At 34.0% G+C, this 23,484-nt stretch overlaps 1 protein-coding gene across 3 annotated transcripts in view; it reads right to left on the minus strand.

Moving 5' to 3' along the window:
• LOC129808236 (pseudouridylate synthase RPUSD2-like) overlaps positions 1-23,484 on the minus strand; it is a 351,794-nt gene that overhangs the window by 76,912 nt on the left and 251,398 nt on the right. For all 3 annotated transcript variants that reach the window (XM_055858055.1, XM_055858054.1, XM_055858053.1), the window contains exons 4-6: positions 20,087-20,174; positions 14,475-14,697; positions 4,607-4,694 (exon numbers count right to left, since the gene is read on the minus strand). In XM_055858055.1, the coding sequence (XP_055714030.1) occupies positions 4,607-4,694; positions 14,475-14,697; positions 20,087-20,174 (399 nt within the window). The remainder of the gene's footprint in view (positions 1-4,606; positions 4,695-14,474; positions 14,698-20,086; positions 20,175-23,484) is intronic.

Genomic DNA, 23,484 nt, shown 5'->3' on the forward strand with positions numbered 1-23,484 from the left:
CTTACAGTTTTTATTGCTCACCGTTTATCGAATTCTCGTTATATTTTTTCAATTTTCATATTATTTTCACTTAGTGCCACTGAGTATGAGATAAGGTAATACGGTAATCGAGAATTTGCGTAAGAATTGCAATGGAAATCGACGGTTCCATTCCATACTATGCTATCTCAGAATGACAACTTTTCAGGAGAGCCATTTGAAGTTGGCGATTTCCTATGCTGCTCGTGTAAATTTTTTTCAAAAGTCTCAAATATCTCATTACCCGAACATCTGATGACCTCCAAATTTTTACCAGTTGTAGGTCTCGGTCTCAGGAACAATATATCTCTCGGAGTAATATAAAGCTAAGTCGATTTAGCATAGTATGGAATGGAGCCGTCGAAATGTGTATATTAAGGAAATACGGTGAGTATATTACTATCAATGTGATTCTGCTCTAAGGGATTACATGCGTCTCTCAGGTCGAAAAAATCATTTTTTTTTAATTTTTTTTTTATTTTATAGTATAACATTTGAAAAATATTTTCTGACAATTTCTAGTCAATCGGAGTAAAACTCTCGGAGGTAGAGCAGTTTTAGTTATGCACTCCGCCCGTGCGCGCATATTATTGTAAAACTTTAAACGCGTTCTTCTCAAAACACCGTTTGACAATGCGGTGGTCGCGGTAGTCAAGATTACTCAGAGTCTACTGAACCGATCTTTCTGAAATTTTGCAAACTTGCTTTGAGAAGTATTATCTAGTGTTTGAACGAAGGATTTGCACTTCCTTTAATCAGAACCATTTTTACAATACAAAATGTGTTGAAAAGTAGGGTAAAATTGATACTTTTTTACAAAAACTTTTTCCAAAAATCCAAATTTTGTTTTTTTTTTTTCAAAAATCCTTCGTTCATCCAGGGGTCCAACTAATCCTGTAACAGAGTATATTTAGTTTTTTTTTTAATGTCAGATGAACCTACTGGGAATAATACTGCCTACGGCAAGGTCTGTTTTTTGAGGAATGGTTCCAAAAATCAGCTACCAACGGTCGAATTTTCAAAATTTTTCAAAAAGTTTATTTTTTCAATTTTGTTCCAAAGTTACTCTTTCATATCCCAAAAGTTGGAATTCCTAAAATATTTTCGACACAATAAATTATTGTCAGAAAAAAGGCCTATTTTTTTACCTAAGAGACCCATATAACCCCTTAAAAGCCATAAAAGTTTCAATATCATTTATACATTGGATTTACTGATTTAACAGTGTGTAGGAATTTTAAGATTTCGTATCAGATATCTGCGGATATATTTTTGGATATGTTTTGGAGATAGTCCAGGCGAACACTTCGTCCAAACATATCGATGATAGGAAAATTCGCCATTTTTAATTATTTAAGGTCAAAGGTCAGAGGTTCTGGTGGGCCTATTTTTCAATCGATTTGGTTAAATTTCGATTTTTTTTGGAAAGATATTGAAATTCTGAGCCCGGCTGTATCGGTCTTCATCGGTAATGAACCGGTTAAGTACTGATTTTGAATAATTCTTAAGTTTGTTTTCGAGCTAGAGGTCAAACTGTAAGAGACATCGACTTCCGGTCTTCGATGACTCCCAATAAAAAAAAACAATATCTAGACGTTTTTCCTCTTTTCCCCTATCCTCCCTCCATCCCATAAAACCATGTTCTTTTCTGGTTTTTCTCAAAATTGGCTCAAAGCTTTCTTAATGATTTTCGCATATGTTTTAGATGTAGTCCAGGCGAACATTTCCCCCGAACATGTGAATTGAATTATTGAAAGTCAACTGCTTTTGAGGGTCCATTTTTCAACCGATTTGGTTAAATTTGGATTTTTTGGAAAAGTACTGTAATTTCGAATCCAGCTGCATCGATCTTCATCGGTAATAAATCGGTTTAATACCGATTTTCTTGATTTTGAAATGCTTTTGTGATTTATGAATCAATTTGATCTTTAGAAGACCAGTAAGCACCAAAAGATCATGTGAAAAACTAATTCTCTGTAAGCTTTATCTCGTGAGTTCGAGCATTCCGCAAATTTTCTTACGGAACATAATAAAAAGAATGGAGAATAGAAGTAGTGCATTATCTTAAGAGATCTGAATTTGATATCTTTGACGTATAGATGGCGTGTCATACAGCTATCATTTTTACGTCAAAAAAATTTATAAGAATTCGAAAAGTTTATAACTTCAAAATAGAATAATAATAATAGTGTAGTATGCTTCATTTTGGGATACGATTTAAAATTTATCGTTTACATACGACAATGACATTTATTTAATTCTAACGTTTTTTTTTTCTACAAAGTAAAGGGCTATTTCCATTGAGAAAATTTTCATATTTTTGTAATTTCCAATTCACATGAAAGCTCGCAAAAAAGCTCAGTTTTGAATACGAACAACTCGTTGACATTTGTTTGTTTTGATTTACCTTTGGGGGAAAAATGCATAAAAACGACTGAAACCTTCATGAAATCACTATTACAGGATATCTTTAATCGTAGGAAAATTGAAGCAGGGAAAGAGATAATGAGGGGTAATTAAATCGATTACCACTTTAAGACAGCAACGTTACTGCTTTCCGACGCACTTCTAACACTTTGCCCGTCTTTCCCGTAAATCAGTGTTTTTGGCATACCGTATCCCCAATAAAGGCATATTTTTTCACTGCACGCACTATTTTCATCTTCAAAGAATCAAAATTTATTTGAATTTAATCTAAAAACACCTTCATTGTGAAATGAAAACAAGTCATTGGCATGGAAGTATCAGAAAAAACCCAAATGGTTGGCGCTGTTCCCCATAGGAACAGTGTGGAAAACTGTTTACAATTTTTATTTTTAAGCTTTTATAAGAAAAAGTTCAACCAAATTGAACTTTTTCTCATAAAAGCACCTATGGAGTTGAAAATTTTCTAACAAATTTCTTGAGAACTTTTTCAATGGAAATGGCCCATAAACCTTTAAAAAGCTCTGGAAAGCGTAATTTTCAACCGATTGGGGCAAATTTGGATTCACTTGAAAGGTCTTTGATTTATTTTGAATTTCATAACGAACTATTTTATCTGAATTTGAAAATTCTAACTTGTACATAAATATTGGGTATTTTTATTGATTTATAAAATTTATTTTAAACGAGTAAACATAAATAAATGACGAAGTGGCAAGGTACTTTGAGAAAACCTCAGGAACACGATACTTTTTCATTCTTATTCCCCAGGACATTCATCATCGAATAATTTTAATGCGTGACTAATTATAAAGTCGTGAAATGCAGTTGAAACATTTACGATTCTAACTTAGGTACTAGGTGAAATTCTAAATAGGACAATGAATTCGAGGAAAAATTGTAAGTATTCTCTTTTTTTATTTTATGGGCTTCTATCTTTAAGATATGATTTAAAAGTATTATTCCGAATTCCAAGAGTTTAATACTTTAACTATTAATAATAAAAAATTCATAATATCTACAAATAAATAAATAATGTAAGACACTATGCTAAATACCCCATGATTCCTGCAAAATCTCTATCTAAAGTTGAATCTCTTACTTAGCATTTGACATTAAGTAATACAATGTGGGATGATTTTGAGATAATCCGTCTTAGTAGTTTAAATTGCTCAAATTCCTAAGGGATAGAATCGGATGACTGCATAAAGCTTGCACATCCTCTACACAATCTCCTCTCTATTGAGAAGGATATAGAGAGTTTATGAAGCTTCCAATATGAAGATTCAATTGAGGTCAACAACAATTTAATAGCAAAATATCTAAATCACAAGCTTCTTCAAACACTATGTCCTAAAGCTCCAATATGGGGGGAATATGCAAGGGATGTTGTAAACAAAGGCGGAATGTTTTAGTGTGTACCATTTTTTTTTATCTTTGTCTCTCCCAAAGTATCATCCTGCTCAAAGCTGTAAGTCAAAGAGCGAGAGGAGAGCTTTTAGGTCGATGGCAATTATTGTTCATAAATTATGCATTGGAGCAGAGGGAACATTTCACGATAGGGGGATGGAAAATTGCGTGTTTAATTCGTACTAGAGCAATGGAGAAACACACGGAATTTTTTCTTTTCATATACATAAAGTAGGAGAGTTTCTGCCAAAAAAAAGGGGGTAATGATGTTGGCTGTTTTATTTACAGCTATTTATGTCATTTAATTCCGTTACATTTTTCTTTTTTGAAATTAACGGAAACACCGTGATATGACAGAAATGTGCGTGAAATGCTGTTAAATTGCTTGGTGTGCTTTTCATCTTCCACTCCATTGACCAGGAGCTTTTCAATCTAATGAGCTTAAGGAGAAGGAAAAAAAAAGCACCACCAAGGCTTCTCCTTATCAAGCACTCCTCCTCAATAAAATCCCAAAAGGTCGGGTTAATTGGAAAGAAAATATCCCCAAGTCTTCTTTCTTTCATGAAATTGTTACTCTCGAGAGATGTGCGATGTTAATAAAATTGTAAATGTGGATAGAGTAATAATTCAAAATTAAATATGATATCTTATGTATTAAAAACTAAGATAACTAAAAGCAATTATTCTAAAATTTAAAAAAAAAAAACTAAATAAATAAGAAAAAAATGAAATGGCGGTCTTTTAAGCCACTTACAGGAATTGATGCTGGTTTGTTCACAACCACAATATCATCGTCCATATGCACTATTGTGATTGGTTGACTAGTGACTGGTACTTCATGTCTGCAAAAATATACACAATAATGATGTAGAAAAAAACATAACTCAATTACTTGCTCATGGGAATGGGGCTTATTGTATCATCTGCATCCAAAAAATAAATTAAAAAAAAAATATTATTTACAATTTGTTTTTCTTTCTTCAGAAGAAATAGCTCAATGTATTGTTTTCTCCGAATTTTCATAAACCAGAGGAGTTTTCAGAAGAATTTCTTTTAATCAGAAGGATGAGAATGAAAATTGCCTGAGGGAGAAGAAAGGCATATCCGCCTCCCTTTTACCCTCGACATAATTCATTCTATTTGTAAATTCTTAATTTTTTTTCCAATTTACAGTGGATAGCAGAAATTTTTGAATTAATTTTCTGTGTATTGTTTTTTTTCTGCACCAACTGACATTTTATTCAAATAGTTTAAATGTCTCATAACCTCTGTTATCCACTGTAACTTGAAAAATGCAACAAGTGTAAAAATGCTTAAGTATATAAAATTGTAACCAAAAACAATTTAAGATGGAAGTGAAAAGATAAAAAAAACTAGGGGAAATGAAGTGGATATTTCAGTGAACCATAAGAAGAAAAATCGCATAGAGATGGCAAGAGCGTGCGATTTTTCTCAAACATGTCAAGAAGATTTCTTTATCAGAAATCGCAAAAGCGTACACTTTCTTGTATTGAGATGGCAAGAGCGTGCGAGTTCTTTATTATAAATCGCATGTGTGCGATTTTCGCTCAAAAATCTGAAGAGCATACACTTTCTTGTATTGAGATGGCAAGAGCGTGCGATTTCTTAATCAGAAATTGCAAGAGTGTGTGATTTTCGTTAAAAAATCTGAAGAGCGTACACTTTCTTGTATTGAGGTGGCAAGAGCATATGATTTCTTGCACAGAAATTGCAAGAGTGTGCGATGTTTTTATCATAAATCGCAAGAGCGTGAGATTTTTGTTCAAAAATTTGAAGAGCGTAAACTTTCTTGTATTGAGATGGCAACAGCGTGCGATTTCTTTATCAGAAATTGCAAGAGTGTGCGATTCTTGCTCAAAAATCTGAAGAGCGTACACTTTCTTGTATTGAGATGGCAAGAGCGTGCGATTTCTTAATCAGAAATTGCAAGAGTGTGCGATTTTCGCCCAAAAATCTCAAGAGCGTACACTTTCTTGTATTGAGACGAAAAGAGCGTGCGATTTCTTGCATAGAAATCACCAGGGCGTGCGATTTCTTGCATAGAAATCACCAGGGCGTGCGATTTCTTAATCAGAAATTGCAAGAGCGTGCGATTTTCGCTCAAAAATCTGAAGAGCGTACATTTACTTATATTGAGAAGGCAAGAGCGTGCGATTTCTTGCATAGAAATTGCAAGAGCGTGCGATCATAAATTTCAAGAACTTGCAATTTTTGAACAAAAATCTGAAGAACGTACACTTTCTTGTATTGAGATAGCAAGAACATGCGATTTCTTGCACAGAAATCACAAGGGCGTGCGATTTCTTAATTAGAAATTGCAAGAGCATGTGATTCTTGTTCAAAAATCTCAAGAACGTACACTTTCTTGTATTGAGATGGCAAGCCCGCTCGATTTCTTGCACAGAAACTGCAAGAGCGTGCGATGTCTTTTTGTAAATCGCAAAAGCGTGCGGTTTTCGCTCGAAAATCTCAAGAGCATACACTTTCTTGTATTGAGATGGAAAGAGCGTGCGATTTCTTGCATAGAAATCGAAAGGACGTGCGATTTCTTGCATAGAAATCGGAAGGACGTGCGATTTCTTTATCAGAAATTGCAAGAACGTGCGATTTTCGCTCAAAAATCTGAAGAGCGTATACTGTCTTGTATTGAGATAGCAAGAGCGTTCGATTTCTTGGACAGAAAGCGCAAGAGCGTACAACGTCTTTATCACAAATCGCAAGAGCATGCGACTTTTTTTTATCAGAAATCGCAAAAGCGTACGCTTTCTTGTATTGAGATGGCAAAAATATGCAATTCCTTGTACTGTGTGCAATTTTTGCTGGAATCGCCCATTAGATATCGCAAAAGCGTGCGATTTATTTCTCAAATATCTCAAGAACGTACGTGGCCTTCACGGAAATATAGAGAGCGTGATTTTCCTTGCACAAAATGCGCAAAAGCGCGCGATTTTTGTCCAGACATAGCAAGACTGTGCGATTTCCGTTCTGGCATTGCAAGAGAAATCGCAATCGTTGGACTTTCGCACAGAAGTGCATACGATTTCCTTTATAACAATGCAAACGCACGCATATTCTGCTTCAATATCGCAAGAATCTCCGATTTCCTGCTCAGAGATCGCAAGAGTGTGCGATTTCCGCTCTGAGATTTCACAAGTGTGCGATTTCTGCTTTGAAATCACAAAATCGCAACTTGAGAAAACCTTGATTGATAAACTTTATCACATCTTTATAGAAACGTAAAGAAAAGTCCTTAGGTCCTCATTCTCGTTCTTTCTAAAATTAGCAATATTTAACTGTAAGGTTATGTTGAACTTAACCTCAAAACAGAAAACAAGTATTTTTTTTAATTCTATGTTTTGAAAAATACTGTTGAAAGGGGAAGGTGATCGCGCTAGCCTTTGAACATTACAAAATCGAATATCTAAAAAATTAATGCAGATTTCCATTAGGATAGTGTTTGAGAAATCTTCAAAAAAAGTAAAAAATCAGTATTTTAATATTGATTTAATGTTTTTTTTTTTTAAAGAAAATTGTATTCTGTGTTGCTTTGTTTTTAAATCTCACAATAAATTACTGTTCCAAACTAAAATTTATTCGAATCAAAAATATTCAAATGAAATAAATAAATTTCATTGTATTCTAAAAGAACGTTTTGTCGAATTATCAAGAAAAGTTTGTTAAAAGGATAATGCCCAGCGCACAATAATTTATTTTGTAACCATGTTTTTGACTTTTCCGTGAGTAAGACTGAAAGCTAGATCTAGTCATCTTGCTTATGCCCAACGCACAATAACTTTTGTTTAGTAAACATATTTTTGACATTTCAATAAGAGTGAGTGAGGCATCTCGCTCATTCTCATAGGAAATTTTGAAAACATGTTTGCAAACAAAAGTTATTGTGCGCTGATCATTATTCTTATAAGAGATTTCGAAAACATGTTTACAAACAAAAGTTCTTATACGCTGGACATAAGGGATATTTTTCCATACAAAATATGACAAAAAGTTTTGTCAAATAGGTAAACAACATTCTTTCCACAAAATTTGAACAAAATCCATTTGTTTGCTTAACAAAACTTTTTTTTCAGGGTATTGAAGGTTTAAAAAGGGTTTCTCATGTATAATTAGGATTAAGATTTGCCTTGAATTTTCAGAGGGTAAGATTCAACATAACCTCACATTACTCTGTAACTTCAAAGTAAAACAAAATAGTGACAAGGATAATGAGGTAATGTGTTGTTTCCTCTTGTACTTCATTAAATAAATAAAATTTCATTCTGTCATCATCATGTTGTTATTTTTCCCAAAAAAAAAATTAAAAGTCAAAATGGTTCTCCGCAAAAGAAAACAACATTCAACGAATTAAGTAAAATATCTTCTGCAAAATTAATAAAATTATCGTGGGTTTGGAGATAAGACGAGAACAAAGAGGAGGTATATTAACAGAAATACATGTGCTTAGATAGGGGAAAAAGTTTTAAAGGAAACATTTTCAAACAACACCAAATTATCATTTATTATTGCATTATGAAAACAAATATAAATACCAAGATTCTTAAGTTAATCAACACTTTTTGGAGGAAATGGTAGGGGCTGAGCGGGGGTGTAAGAGGAAGACATATACAGAAAATATACAAAATTATATCCAACAAGAGTTAGCGAAGCTCTTGGGAAATTTTGTGTGAATTTTCTCATTGGTACACATATGGCTTTGCCACAGAATAAAACTCCCTTACTTTAAAATCTCTGCAGAATTTAATCTCTATACTGCTAGCCCCGAAGACGACGAAAAGAGAGCAATATTTTGATGATGAGTCTCTTCATTATGTGCGAATGTGAAAATGTTGAACCACCCACATCATCATCAATTTCTCCATTTCAGCCACAATAAATCATATCACACGATTAAAAAAAATTTTTTTTATACAACTCGAGATCAAAAGCTACGTCAAAATATCCAATAATGTGTTGATGTGGTATGTTGTTTTGGATGTTTAAAACATCACAAATCACTCGTGAAGAAGTACTCTATATTTTGTTGAATTTATTAAGTGATTTGTTCACTGGTGCGATATTACTTCATATTTTAGCAGAAATTCACACATAAATTTCAAAACTGGTTAAATCTTGGGTACCATTTGTGGTTTTCATCTGGGTCTTTCCCCTTGATTTCACCACAAAATATTGCTCCTTTTCGCTTGGAAAAGTTGATAAATAAACATCCCAATGACATTGGATATCCTCAAGGTAGTTTGGGGACATGTAGTGGTTTGTTTTTCTGACTCATTTTGTAAACACTGTAAAATATGCCAAATGAAGTAAATTTTAGCATCCCGTAAATTTTTAGTTTGCTTTTGAATTGCATTAGGGTAAGGGTTCATAATTTTGGAGAGTTTCTAAATTTGGACACTTTGAGGGTAAAATTGGACACTACACTAAATGAAATCCGAAAAAGTTAAAATAACATTCCGGAAATGTTAATTTTACCTTACAGTATTGATCCAAAATCGGTGTAAATATTACCTTTTTTTAGGTGTATTAGGGTTAAAGTTACCCTCTTTCATGTTAATTTCACCCTTAAAAAGACGTAAAATTAACATTAAAAAATGTTAATATATTTTTACACCTAAAAAGTGTTAAAGTTCTGAGGGAAAAAAAGTTAATCGCACACTCTTTTTTTCTCAGTGTAAAAATAAATTGATTAAAATTATGGATTTTTATTCCAATATTTAATGAATAATAAATTCTATCTAAATATTTGTTCTTTTTGGAAGATTTTGACACTAAATACGTTAAATTTTGAATATGATTTAAGTTCAAATTCCTTTGTTGAAAATTCAGTGTAAGCAATTGCTTACGAGAAATATGACAGAACTTTGTGTTTACTTCAATCTTATTTAGCTGTGGTGGAGTATTAACGACCATTACTCGATATTTTTAAGTGATATTATTAAATATTCATTGAATATTGTGTTTAATGGTGATTTGTACATTTGATCTGAAGTGAGATTTGCCTTGTGAATTAGATTTTTTCATGGGAAAAATGGGAAATTTTCTAAGATATTCGCCAATGAGGTGATAATCCTTATTTTGGACAGGTGTTTTTCTCACGAAATTTCGTGAAGTTTTAACTTTTGTGATGACTAGGCTGTATAAGTGCCTGGAGTAACAAAGGATCATCATCTCTACGAAAGAGATGTAGGGGAAAGCACTCTCCCTTCGAACGTTGATGCCTTTGAATAATGCGAATTTTCTTTTAGTTTTCCTAAGAGACTTACACATTTCTATTAAATATTAGTTGGTTTATCATTAACTGTTGATAATTCCGTGATAATTTAGTGTAAATCTCTTATGAAAAACAAAAGAAATTCACATTATTCGAAGGCATAAACGTTCGAAGGGAGAGCACTTTCCTCTACTCAGAAAAGCCTTGAAAGGCTCCCGGAAAGGTCAGGGAATGAGCGAATCCGCACGTACTTGAATTACCGAAGTCAACTCACTTTAATGAATGATATGGAAAGTTTCCGGGCTTCTTGTGACATTCTACGTTTCCCTTACATGAACAGGAAGAGGACTTGGTAAGATTGGTTCATCAAATGAAGAACAATGGGCATCCTTTTGAGGCGGATTAGCTGTCCAAATTTACAGCCAAGTTGTCCAAATTAACAACCAAGTTGTCCAAAATTTGAGTCAAATTCAACTCTACATATCAATTCATTTTTAAACGTATTAAGTCTAGTTTTAGTAAAAACAAAGGCAATAAACAATTTGCAAAGTTCCTAAACAACCCTTCTGAAAAGAGAGTAACAAAACAAATCCAATTAGCATTGAAAATATCACACTTAGAACATTGATGCTTATAAGCACCCTGTCCAAAATTATGAGCCCTTACCCTATAGCAAAGAAAAGTTTTGTAAAGCCAATAATACAAATATACTTTTCAAAGCATTATCTCCTTTCAATTTTTTTAGAGAAATTTTCACACTTTAAATTTTTGCATCGAACATCAAGAGTTTATTTTGTATTCTTTGATAACGATCTGTATTTTAAGGCGTTCAATTCACTTAACCCTTTAAGGACGAATGGAACACTGGTGTCCTAGTAACGAAATTTATTTTTCTTTTAACTATATAGAGGACAAAATACCTTTCAATTGTCAAAAAAAAGTTTTTCTTTTTGGGACACCGGTGTCCCACTTGTCCTTAAAATGTTAAGCCTTTAACTTAAAGGTGTCTGCACATTAGAGCTGATTTCATCAAGAATTACAGTGAGTGTCAATAGTTTGTTGCCTAATGGATGTTTGAGAAATCAAGTGAAAAAAATGATAGAAAAAAATACTTTTCCAAATTTTTCTTTTTGCAGATGAGTTCCTTGTAATCCGTAGACATTATTTATAATTTTCAAAAAAAATAATTAATTTTATTTCATATCAAAAATAATTGTTTTCCAAAAGTTGGTCATTTTTGAAAAATCAAAAGTTTGTTGCCTCATTAAAAAAACTAATTCAAAATGGTGAAAACGTGCAACCAACTTTATGTAAACCGGTTACATTTTGAGCTTATGTCATTTGATAGGCAAATGGTGGATTTGTACATTCTTAAGGCTGTCAATGTTAAATATATAGGTGTAAGAGTGATGATAAATAACAAGAAATAATCAGTTTTTTGATAATTCTTAAATTAGGTTATAATGGCAAATTACAAAAAGTTGAAAGGTGGGATATTGTCCAGAGATACTGCTGGAAGGAATCGGCGTCGCTTAATTGCCAAATTTTATGGAAATTCATGAAAAGTTATACATAAAATGGTCAAATATTATAGTTATGAGGCACGAGTACATCTGAAAAACGCTACTGGTAGACCCAGGGTTTCGACTCAGAAAGTCGATAACCGTATTCTAGGTATCTCTGATAGTAACCCTATGATGTTTGCTTCAAAAATTCAAAGTCGGCTGGTTACAGAAGGCATACAGGCTTCAAATGCTTCGAAAATCAAACTCAAAATGAAAGAAAATATAAGAATAGGTACTTGGCTCGCAAGATTCCATTGGTAAGCAAAACCAAACTGCGTAAGAGGTTGTATTTTTACGTTTTTAGCATGCTCCAAGTGAATTTACAACCTTTTAACCAGATTGGTTTTGTTTACCAATGGAAACCTGCAAACCAAGTAATTATTCTTACCACTTTCATTAAATTGCGGTTGGTTTTGAAGCCTGTATGCCTTCTGTAACCAGCCGACTCTGAATTTTTGAAGCAAACATCATGGGGTTACTATCAGAGATACCTAGAATGCGGTTATCGACTTTATGAGTCGAAACCATGGGTCTACCAGTAGCGTTTTTCAGATGTACTCGTGTCTCATCACTATAATATTTGACCATTTTATGTATAACTTTTCATGAATTTCCATAAAATTTGGCAATTAAGCGACGCCGATTCCTTCCAGCAGTATCTCTGGACAATATCCCACCTTTCAACTTTTTGTAATTTGCCATTATAACCTAAATTATGAATTATCAAAAAACTGATTATTTCTTGTTATTTATCATCACTTTTACTCCTGTATATTTACCATTGACAGCCTTAAAAATGTACAAATCCACCATTTGCCTATCAAATGACATAAGCTCAAAATGTAACCGGTTTACATAAAGTTGGTTGCACGTTTTCACCATTTTGAATTAGTTTTTTTAATGAGGCAACAAACTTTTGATTTTTCAAAAATGACCAACTTTTGGAAAACAATTATTTTTGATATGAAATAAAATTAATTATTTTTTTTGAAAATTATAAATAATGTCTACGGATTACAAGGAACTCATCTGCAAAAAGAAAAATTTGGAAAAGTATTTTTTTCTATCATTTTTTTCACTTCATTTCTCAAACATCCATTAGGCAACAAACTATTGACACTCACTGTATTTCAAGAATTCTTTAACTAAAATTCCTGTTTTTGAAGGAATTTTTGAAGAAAAATGCCTTAACATTGGGTAATATTTCCATCAAAAATTTTTGACAGATTGATATCATTCCTAAGTCTCTTGCTCTTGTAATTGTTTTTCATGAAAATTTGTTATTTTTCTGCTGAACAAAACGAGAAAAATGTTTGTGGAAGTGTTTGTGGAAAAATCAGAGGAAATGTTCCTTCAAATTGGATTTCACTAGGAACAACATCTTCAAAAAAACACTCTTCTTTTGCATTTTTGGACAATTTTTCACAAAAATTCAATAATACTATCTGAAAGAACGTCATCAAACGCTTTTCTCACTTTGTTCTAGAAGGAAATAACAATTTTTTTTATGAAAAACAATGTTGAATTGTGATACCTTCAAGAATTCTGTCAAAAATTACTTTAATAAATTTTGTTCCAATGTGTAGCGGATAATTTCTTTCAAAAATTTTTGATTGAAATTACTTTGAACTGAATAGATTTTTGAAAGAAATTGCCTACACATTGGACATATTATGTCACGGACATTGGACAATTTGTTTGAAACAAAATCTGCTGAAATAACAAATTTTTATGAAAAACAATCTTGAATTGTGATACCTTCAAGAATTCTGTCAAAAATGACTTTCATGAATTTTGTTACTTGGAAATAATATGTCCAAATCAAAAATGATATTCAGTTCAAGGTAATTTGAATCAAAAATTTTTGAAAGAAATTACCCGCTACACATTGGAAGATAGTATTTGAGATAGTATTTAGTGAATTTTTTGAAGAGTTTTGAAGGTTTTTGAAGAAAATATTATTTTCTTCAAAAACCTGTCTTTTTGTCAAAAATTCATACCAATGTGTAGGCAATTTTTTTTATGTTTCTTGAAGTTTATTTTTGACAGAAATTTCTCATAATATGTAAACACCTTAAAACGCAATAAATTTTACAGGAACTAAACAAAAGGAGAAACATGAACTTAAATTAACTTTAAATTTAAAGATAGTTGCATGGACCCCTTTTTAAATATCATACATTTTCAAATTAAAACTGAGAAATTTTTTTTTAAAGAGAATCGAACTCGGACTTACTGTATGCCCAATAGGGAAAACTGGGGTACCATCAAACATGGGGCAGCACCAAACACAGCGATTTTTTAATCAGATAATCGACTTCAAAGGACAAGACTTATAGAAATTTAAAGAAGCTATAGAGATGCTTGTCCACTGAAAAAATGGTCGGGATAGTCCAAGTAGATTAGAAATAAAAATTAGTGTTTGGTGCTACCCCGTGTTTGGTGGTGCCCCAGTTTTCCCTAAAGGCGATAAAGGTTGCTCAATGATTAACTTTCAATTGGTTTTGCATAAGCTTCTTGTCAATAAATCACGCTTCATAGAATCTTGATTGAAAAAAAGTATAAACAATTGCCTGTATGTCCTCAAACTACCTTGATTTTCAGAATCCTAATTGGAAAAGTAAAAGATAAGATAATAAAAGAAAATGAGAGATATAATGAAAATGAGATGTATTAAATTGTTTGGCGAAGATGAAGAATTAACAGAGAGTGAGAAAAAGAGAGAGATAGACAGAATGTGGGAGAAAAAATGTGAAAGATATTAATAAGAGAATGGTAATACAAATGGATAAAAATAGGAATAAACTTACCTATGAACAACATTAGCTAATAAATCATTGTGCTTCAATCTATAGTCAGTGGGCACTTTTTCATAATTAACAGTTAATGTACCAGCTTTGATACATCTTTCATATTCTTCAGCTGGATGTGCACGAAATTCCCGTGCGAAGACATCAAGTATCTGTTCACCCACCCACCGTCCCTTCGTGAAGGTGGTGAATGTGAAGTAATACGGATACACTTTTCTCAAACCTGCAAAAACACAGAGGCAAGTAGAGAGACAGAGACACAAGGCACAAGAACACAGGTTAAACACAGTTTTTTTTTTCTGGGTGTATAAGAAGGATAAAGTAACACTTAAGTATTTAGGTATAGGCTTTCCTTCTTTTTTTTTTTGCTGCATATGGGGTAAGGACTTAGAGAAAATTGTGGTAAAAGGATAAACATAATATACCCCCCACATGAAACAAAATTTCTGCACCAAAAACTACAAGAAATTATATTGCTAAAGTTGCTCAGAAAGCATACCCATTATGTGACTTTTCTCTCTCCTCCGCATCCCATAACATTTTTTTCTTATTACCCACCCTCAACACACACGCAAAAAGCTCTTGCTCCCCTCCTGCCCTGCACAGTGAAAGACGCTTTGGATGGGTGGTAAAAGCTCCTTCACACACATTCCACCAGCACTATCATCATCATTATTATGGCATGGAAATAAATGTCCAACCAGTCTAATGCTAACACTTGTAGCAATTCTGTCACTCACCCACCTTTTTCCACGCCTCAAACTTCTTATACATATTACAACAATAACAACAAAAAAAGCTCGCGCCAACGAGGGGTAAGTTACACTGGTACGAAAGCCTCTCCGAGATTTTCCTGTATAAACTTTATCAAGTCTCTCACAGCATTTCATCGCATATCACTTTCCCTGAAACTTTCTTATACCAATTACCAAGGCAGACATATTTTCCGGTTAGAACACTCCTAAGTAGGTAAACTTAGTATATTGTTTATTTAAACATTTAAGCAAAGTTTTCATCTTGCTTTTAGTATTTTGTCAAAAAAAAAAAATTATGGACGAATAGTTTAAGTTGTGAAATGTTTCCACAGCCAAAAACAAAGTTAAGCTGGATTATAAACTAAAATAACTATTGTAAACAATTAAGATACTTGAGAAGAAGTTAGATATGCTATGGATTGTGAACTATGAAAGTACATGATGCTTTAACTAGGCATACTTCGCGAAATGCCTCGTTTGAAATAAAAATTCTCCATTGAGCTATAGGGGAATGTCGGCATGGTTCGCACACAGTGAACTTTAGCTCTGAAAAATGCGACCAGTTTTGGTATACATTTTTTCCTGTTTTCGTACACATTTCACGAGATATCTTCAAAACTGTGTAGGTTGCCAATTTGTGGTTTTCGGTTGCCTTTTCGCTATTAAATTGACTTTTATTTTGTATTTGTTTAATTTGCAAATTCATGCTAAAATGACAGAAAATAGCTAATAAACTCAAAAGTTTTTTCGGCACGCTAGAAACATAGGAAACGTCATGCCCCTGCTTCAAACTATGTGAATTTTCTCTTTGTTTACAAAGAGCTGACTTACTATTTCTCATCTCGTCTTATGAGCTTAATAATTATCTAATGGCTACATTGAGATAAAACGGGGGTGCGATTAACCTTATTTCCTCATAACTTTAAAATTTTTGGGTGTAAAAATATTTAAACATTTTTAATGTTAATTTTACACCTTTTTAAGTGTAAAATTAACATGAGAAAGGGTAACTATAACCCCAAGTACAGCAAAAAGCATAATATTTACACCGATTTCGGATCAATAATGCAGGGTAAAATAAGCATTTCTGAAATGTTATTTTAACTTTTTCGGATTTCTCTCAGTGTAAGAAATAACGAACTAGCTCTTTACAAACAAAGAGAAAATTTCCCCTAATATCACTAGAAGAAAAAGGGTTTCAGGCTTCGCACACACACTGGCGTCGAAAATTTCATATTCCCTTCATGAATCTGACCCATTTATTCAGGAAATTAGGGGGTTCGTGGTGCAATTGGTAAGAGCGTTCGATTCTTGGGCGGTATGACCCCCGGCTTGACTGGTGCCAACAATTGGAGCATCTGAATGGACATTTTTCACGAAACATTGTAATCCGAATAATAAACTTTTAAACTGAACAATGCAATGTACAAAATGGCAGTAAAAACCCGGTACATCGAAGTAAATAAAATTAACAAAACAAAAATCAGTTATAAGCCCAAATAAGCTTATGGTAGCTAAGATTCTTTACAGGTGACCTCGAAATGCGTGCAACTCGGAGTGCTTGCAACTCGGAATTCGTGAAAATTCGATTGTGAGTTGAATTTTGGGGTAAAGATTCGCGTCGAGCAAACTATTCTCGGCGGTCGAAACGGATAAATTCTCGGGGATCTCAGTGGCGCAATAGGCAAGATCGTTGCTCGAGGGCGGATGAGATCTCTGACTCGACTCTCACAGTTGTGAGTTCGAGTCCCTCCCGGTGCAAATAACTCAATGTTTAGAAAAATACATTTTCACTCTGTGGTATAACGTAATAAAAATGCACAATGTCACGGGACATCGAGAGAGGAGTACGACTCACCGTTGGAAAGGTCTCGACTTCAGCTACAACATACCTAAATTTAAAGAAAAAGCACAGTCCAGTTTTCGAAATATTCGAAATCGAAATTTTGAAAATCGATTTTTCGATTAATTGGACCTTCGATTAAATCGGATGAAATTGGTGTGTCATAAGAGTTGTAGTACTCTACGAGAGTTTTCCAAAACATCAACATTTTTCAAATTACGATAATCAGAATCGGAGATATAGTTACTTGAAAATTGAATTTTTGGCTCGGTCTAGCTCGGGTAAGGGGTATCGAGGGGGTTTATTTTTTAACATTCGAAATCTCTCAGGTCCAGCTTATCACTTGAGATAACAAATTTTGGGGGTGTTCTGAAATGGCGGAATGCGGAGGCGGGGTGGGGGGGGGTTTAATATTACAGTAGACTCTCACTCAATCAGATCTTTCTCAATCGGGCGAAAAATTTTGTTGACAATTTTCACGTTTAATTATGAAGCTAATTCGCTCAAATTCGCTATAGTTCTTCCTATTTTATCGTGATTCTTTATAATTGAGCGCTTTTTGTGGAATTTACAAAGGCTTTGACGCTCATTTCTATCACTAAACCGGATGACATTTTGCCCTATATTCCCGATTGAGAGAGTCTACTGTACCAACTTTTCGAAACCTATCGACATATAACCTTTGCCCAAAACCGCTTGTCGATATCTCTTTCCGTTCTTTCTCCAGAAGCGTTTGTACTTCGGACGCGACGGATGGGACGTCCACGAAAATCGATTTTTAGCGCTGAGATTGTAAAGAATCTCAGCTAATATTTAAGAAATATGTGACTTAGATAGGAAAAATGTGAAGTGTGCGAAGTGCGAAGCCTGAAAGCCTTCATCTACATTTTTGCCTATGTTTCGGCGCATAGCAGAAAGTGCCCATGCTTTGCACGGACCCGAGCTTCATAATGACTAAATTTTTCCTATGGGTGCGATGAGTCACAATTTATTGAAAAACATAGGAAATATTTAGTCTTTATGAAGGTTGCGACCGTGCAAAGTATTCTTAAGGCAAAGTAATCTTTTAGCTGAGACACTAGCAGGGTAATTACAAAAGCTGTGAATTGATATCAGGTATGAATTATAAGAATATTTTCCAGACCCGAAAAAAATCTTTATGTAGAAAATAACTCTTCTTGATAAAATTTTCAACAATTGCATTAGTTTCCAAACTTAGGGTAAATGTACCGAATTCCGGCCAGCTTGCAATTTCGGCCACATTTTTTGTTCCTCAAATTTCCATGAATTTTTAGTTTTTTCATAGGGTAAAGTGGTACAAGTTGGACAATGGTATAATTTGGACAGGGCTTTTTGTCTTGATAAATTTAGTACTTCATTTTTATTTGTATATTTTTATTGCTTTAGTTTTATAATTTGGTTCATTGTGCTTAAAAACAAATTTTGTACTGTACTTATCAAGGAAAAAGCCATGTCCAACTTTTACCGGAGAATTGTCCAACTTGTAACACTAATTCCAAATTATATCGCTTTACCCTACCTTAGAATATATACAATGCAAAAAAAAATAACAAAAAATATCACTTCGACGAGGAAGATGATCTGAAAAAGGCATTGGAGGAATTCCGGTAGAGCAAGGAACTATGAGAATGAGGGTGGCCGGAATAGGCCACCAATGCTACGTATACATTTTTATTCATTTTAAAATATATCAAGTATGATTTTAGAGAAAAAGAAGACAATAAACTGTGTACAAGGTTTCAAGCAATACTCCTTATAAAAAAGTAACAAAAAAAATCAATTGGTATTAAAAATGTTACATTTCAAACTTGAGCCTTTGACGCTTGCATGCAACGAAATTTGGCACATTTACCCTACGTAGGATCGAAATTTAATTGGATATCTTTCCATGAATAGTCAATCTAATCGTATTTGATTAGTTGCATAAAATCTTTACGGGTTTCCGGTGACAAAAACATCCATTACTCTGGCATCAAACTTTCCCATTAAAATCTTAATACGATTCGCTTTATTTGTCACTTACTAGTGCTCAAATATGCTATTTGTATCTTTGAATCAATTAATATTTAGGTTTCGATATATTTATTGATGAAAAGGTAGGGGAATTTCCGTTTGAAGGAGCAATATTAAAATAATAAAATAATCCAATTAATTTTGAAATTCAAATTAGAAATAAATGGGGTTAAATAGTGTTAATTCAGAATTAATACTAAATAGGATTTTTCGAGTTTTCCTCACTGTTTCAGGTGGACAAAAAGAAGGAGAAAAACCAAAAGGCCATATCAAATATGGACATAATTTTCTTCAGTGTGTAGAGGCCACACACTCAAAATTACTGCATCAAAAACATTTGCATACATTTAGGGGTATTTCAAAAATGATTTCACAAATTAGCCCCTAATGCTAGGCAAAAATGCATAATTGTGATTGCATAATCCAATTAAATGCATAATCCCAGAATCCCCTGTATTGGAAAAATTTTCAAATACAAAATTTAACATATCATTATCAATTTAATTGATGGTCAATTCTTTCCCCTTGGTTTGAGTTCAAAATCATTAAAATCCTTTAATTTAAACATTGGATATCATGAGTTATTCCATTGGAATTTCTAATTTGAAACGCGTGACATTCTACGTTGTACCCCATCCTACGACATACGACGGCGTTAGTGTTCAAATCGGATTACAGTGGGACAAATGTTGTCAGCCTTCGTTCTATTGGATTCCATGTACCAAATTCCTACACTGAATTTCCCTAATTCAATGTCTGCCACTCACCCCTCGATCGCGAAAGTTGTGGTGAAACGCTCAATAGAAAGCTTCGAAGAACCTGGAAAGCCGGATATAGACACTATTTGTACGCACAGCCCAGCCCTAATATAATTTATACAGCGTACTTTGCGATGTTGGTGCAGGGAGAGAAAAGTCATGTGCGAGGGGGATAGAACAGGAAGACTAAGGAAGGAAAAAAAAACCACAAATTACACATACCACTTTCTATGTAGTAGGAGGTTTCGTGATATCTTTCATCAGTAAAACCTGGTCGCTTAGCTTTTAGTGCCTTTGTTTCCAGTTTGGCCTAAAAAGATAGGAGAAAAAAAAACACCAAAATGAAAAGTCATTTTTAATCAAAATCTACATGCTGTTTTTTTTTGGTGGACGGGGTAGTTTAGGACAGCATGTGTAGAGCCAAAATTACTTTGGCTCTTCAAATTTATTGATTAATAAAAATTGCACGTTTAGTTATACTGGAGTTCTTTTTCGCGCTTTTCGCCACTCCCACACAAAAGTCACGGTGAAGTAGATATAACTTCGTGGAATGCTTGAATACTTTTGAGTTATATGCTAAAACACTAGAGTCGGAGTTATGCTGTGAAGTTAGTGTAATAGTACAGAAAGCACTGAGGTTACAATAAGCCACGCCCCCTCATATATTTGTAGTAATTAAATTAAACATTGTAATTTGCATATAGCATTTCTATGACGATAGACAGATAGATAATAATAATAATAATGCTGGCACAACATTCCATGAAGGAACAAGGCCTTCCCGCAAGGGGATTTCTAGACATGTATTACTATTTTTTCTTGTACGGGATGAGGTTGTCAGTCCCATGCCCGTGGAATCAAGTGCAGTGAAGATCACTGGATGCAATTCGAACACCTTTAACGCCAGCAAAATTCCTGGTGACCTAAAGAGGATTCGAACCCGGGACACTTGCATCAGAGAGCAAGTGCTCTACCACTTGACCCATTGAGTGCCCTAGATAGATAGATATATAAATATATTAACCAATAATGCTTTGAAAGTGCACTTTCGTATTAATGAGATGCTGTTTAATTTTCAGCATCCACCGCCGCCATAACGTTGGTGTCCTACCTCCATAGCAAAAAAGAGGAAAAGCTCTTTAATAAAGTAAGAAGTAATGAAACTTTTACTGTGTTAAGTCCTTCGATTATCTCAGGTTTTAGGAGAAAAAGTACAACAAATATGCGTAACTTCGAGGAGGCGGGGCTTAATACAACTTTTAAGACTCTTATTATTACTTTATCTTTTTGCCCCTCTCACTGAAAAATATTTTGTTGCGATTTTATATACGATTTGTCGCAAGGAAGCAATTTTTCACCTTAAGGCTATAAGTCTTGCGAGCAACGCATACACACTTGTAACGGTTGCAACTATACGCCAGTGATATATTTCACACGCCAGTTTGATGTTTGGCAAGCTAAGACTACGGAGATCCTTTCAAGACTGAGAGAGGGATATCTTGTGAAAGGAAATCCCTTTACACCGATCTCTAAATTGGCCCATCTGACCCACGAAGAATAAATTAATGAAGAATGCAAGCGATTGGAAGATTCTATCTCAAACCTGGGATATTTTTATCATAGATCAAGCATTCTATCACTTAATCCATTAAATGCTTATAGTTATTCACAAAGCGCTTTAATAAGATTAAAATTTGTCTATGGGTCGGCTTAAACCTTTATCGATTCTGCTGCATCCAGGCCACTTAAATCGTGTCCACGATAAAATTGTTCCCAAGAATAATGCTTTAAAAATAAAGTCTATATAATATTAAAAATAAGGAAAATATTTTTTTGAAACATTAATTCATTGTAGATTTATTAGGTATATTAGCTTTTTTATTCAAGTAGGGGAATGTAGGCAGGTTTCGCACGTGTGAGCTTTCGAACCATGCGAATTTTCTCTTTATTTCCAAAGAGTTGGTTCCGCATTTCTTAGCTATAAGTTAAGTATTTATGAACCTTATCTTCTTTGTAAAAATAGGCAGCCAAGCCCTTCTATCCTAGGTGCTAGGATCACAAATAGAAAACTGGCCCAAAATGGGTAATTTTGATGGCGCACATTTCATTTGATTTCTCATAGTTAATCTCATTTCTAAAAAAAAATCACTTACGCAGTGGATGATAATACGTAATAATTTTTTGCATCGGAGGGAAATTATTTTCACTGTGGCGGAAAATTCGCAAATACTACACTGTGTGTGGTTTCAAACACTGAATGTGTGAGCGTTCGCACATTCATCAGAAAACTCCAGCTTGAAAATCATAACCTTACTAAATGCCTCATAAGCCACAGTGAGACATTCGTGGTCATTTCCTCTTCGACAGGCGTACAGTCTCTTTCCCATCTCCATGAGACGACGGCTATTGACAGTGTAAACCATGTGAACATGTTCATAGTCGATTTTTCGATATTCATTTGGAAGAAAAAACAGTGCTCCAGAAAATGTGAAAAAAGGTATTTTAAATATCTTCTTTTAGTGCAGTGATAGTTTCCGTGGGTTCACGGGGGTACAGAATAACAATGGAAAAATAATTTTTAATTGTAGATAAAGTTAATTTGGAGAAAGAAAGCAATGACGAACCCAAACCCCCATCGTGTGAACGCTGCCTCCGGGGGCAAGAATCGCACAAATCATCATATTTTTTTCATATTCCTGTCCAGGAAAAACCAACAATTCTGTGATAGACACTAGGCATGCATAGAAACCCTAAAGGTCAGAGAACTTTTTGGTGTAGTGCAATTCACTGCCCATTTTACAGTTTAGTCAGAAAAAAGTCCTGAATATGAAGCACGAAAAAATGTGCGAAGGCTGCCTACATTCTCCTATTTGATTGGCGAAATCTCGAATCTTCTTCTTGAGTCTTCCCATCAAGGCCTGTACAAGATCATTACCGCGGTTCTTGGTTGTTTCATTCCATTTTTTCTTGAAGTTCTCGATGTTCTCGACGCGTTTAGCCTTCTTCTTCAGATCGTATTTGATAATAGCTCAATATGTTTCAACTGGACGGAGATTTGGAGAGTTTTCCAAGGTCCGCGTGTACACCAGAGGTGTGCAAGAAACCGTTGAAACCGAATTAACGTCAAAATAAGTTTGTTATAGTAGCGTTTTGACCATTGACGTACATGTTTCATTTGACGTTAATTCGGTTTCAACGGTTTCTCTGGTGTACACGATCAGTTCCCTTCTTTTTTGATTATTATTTCGTAACTCAGTGAAAATGATCAGAATTTGATGAGAGTTTCACCAAAAGAAAGGTAAACACACGTGTCACAATGTTTACACACAACGACAATGCGGAGCTAGTGACATCTGTCATAAAAATATCAAATCATTTGGAACAATTTTATCATGGACACGCTTTATTTGAGCCCATTATGCACTCCCCATTACTCCATTCTATATTTTCTTAGGTTTCTTCAGAGGTACATAAACAATGCTGTTTCTATATTGCGGCACACCAGCCTTGGTTGGATTAGTTGCAGTGAATGTGTATTTATATTGACAGATCTCTTTATGCCGAACTCGTGTTTCTGTACCAGTCTCTCTTGTTTAGACAATTCATAGTTAAGGCATTAG

This window comes from Phlebotomus papatasi, chromosome 3 (assembly GCF_024763615.1).
Source record: "Phlebotomus papatasi isolate M1 chromosome 3, Ppap_2.1, whole genome shotgun sequence".
Lineage (NCBI taxonomy): Eukaryota > Metazoa > Arthropoda > Insecta > Diptera > Psychodidae > Phlebotomus > Phlebotomus papatasi.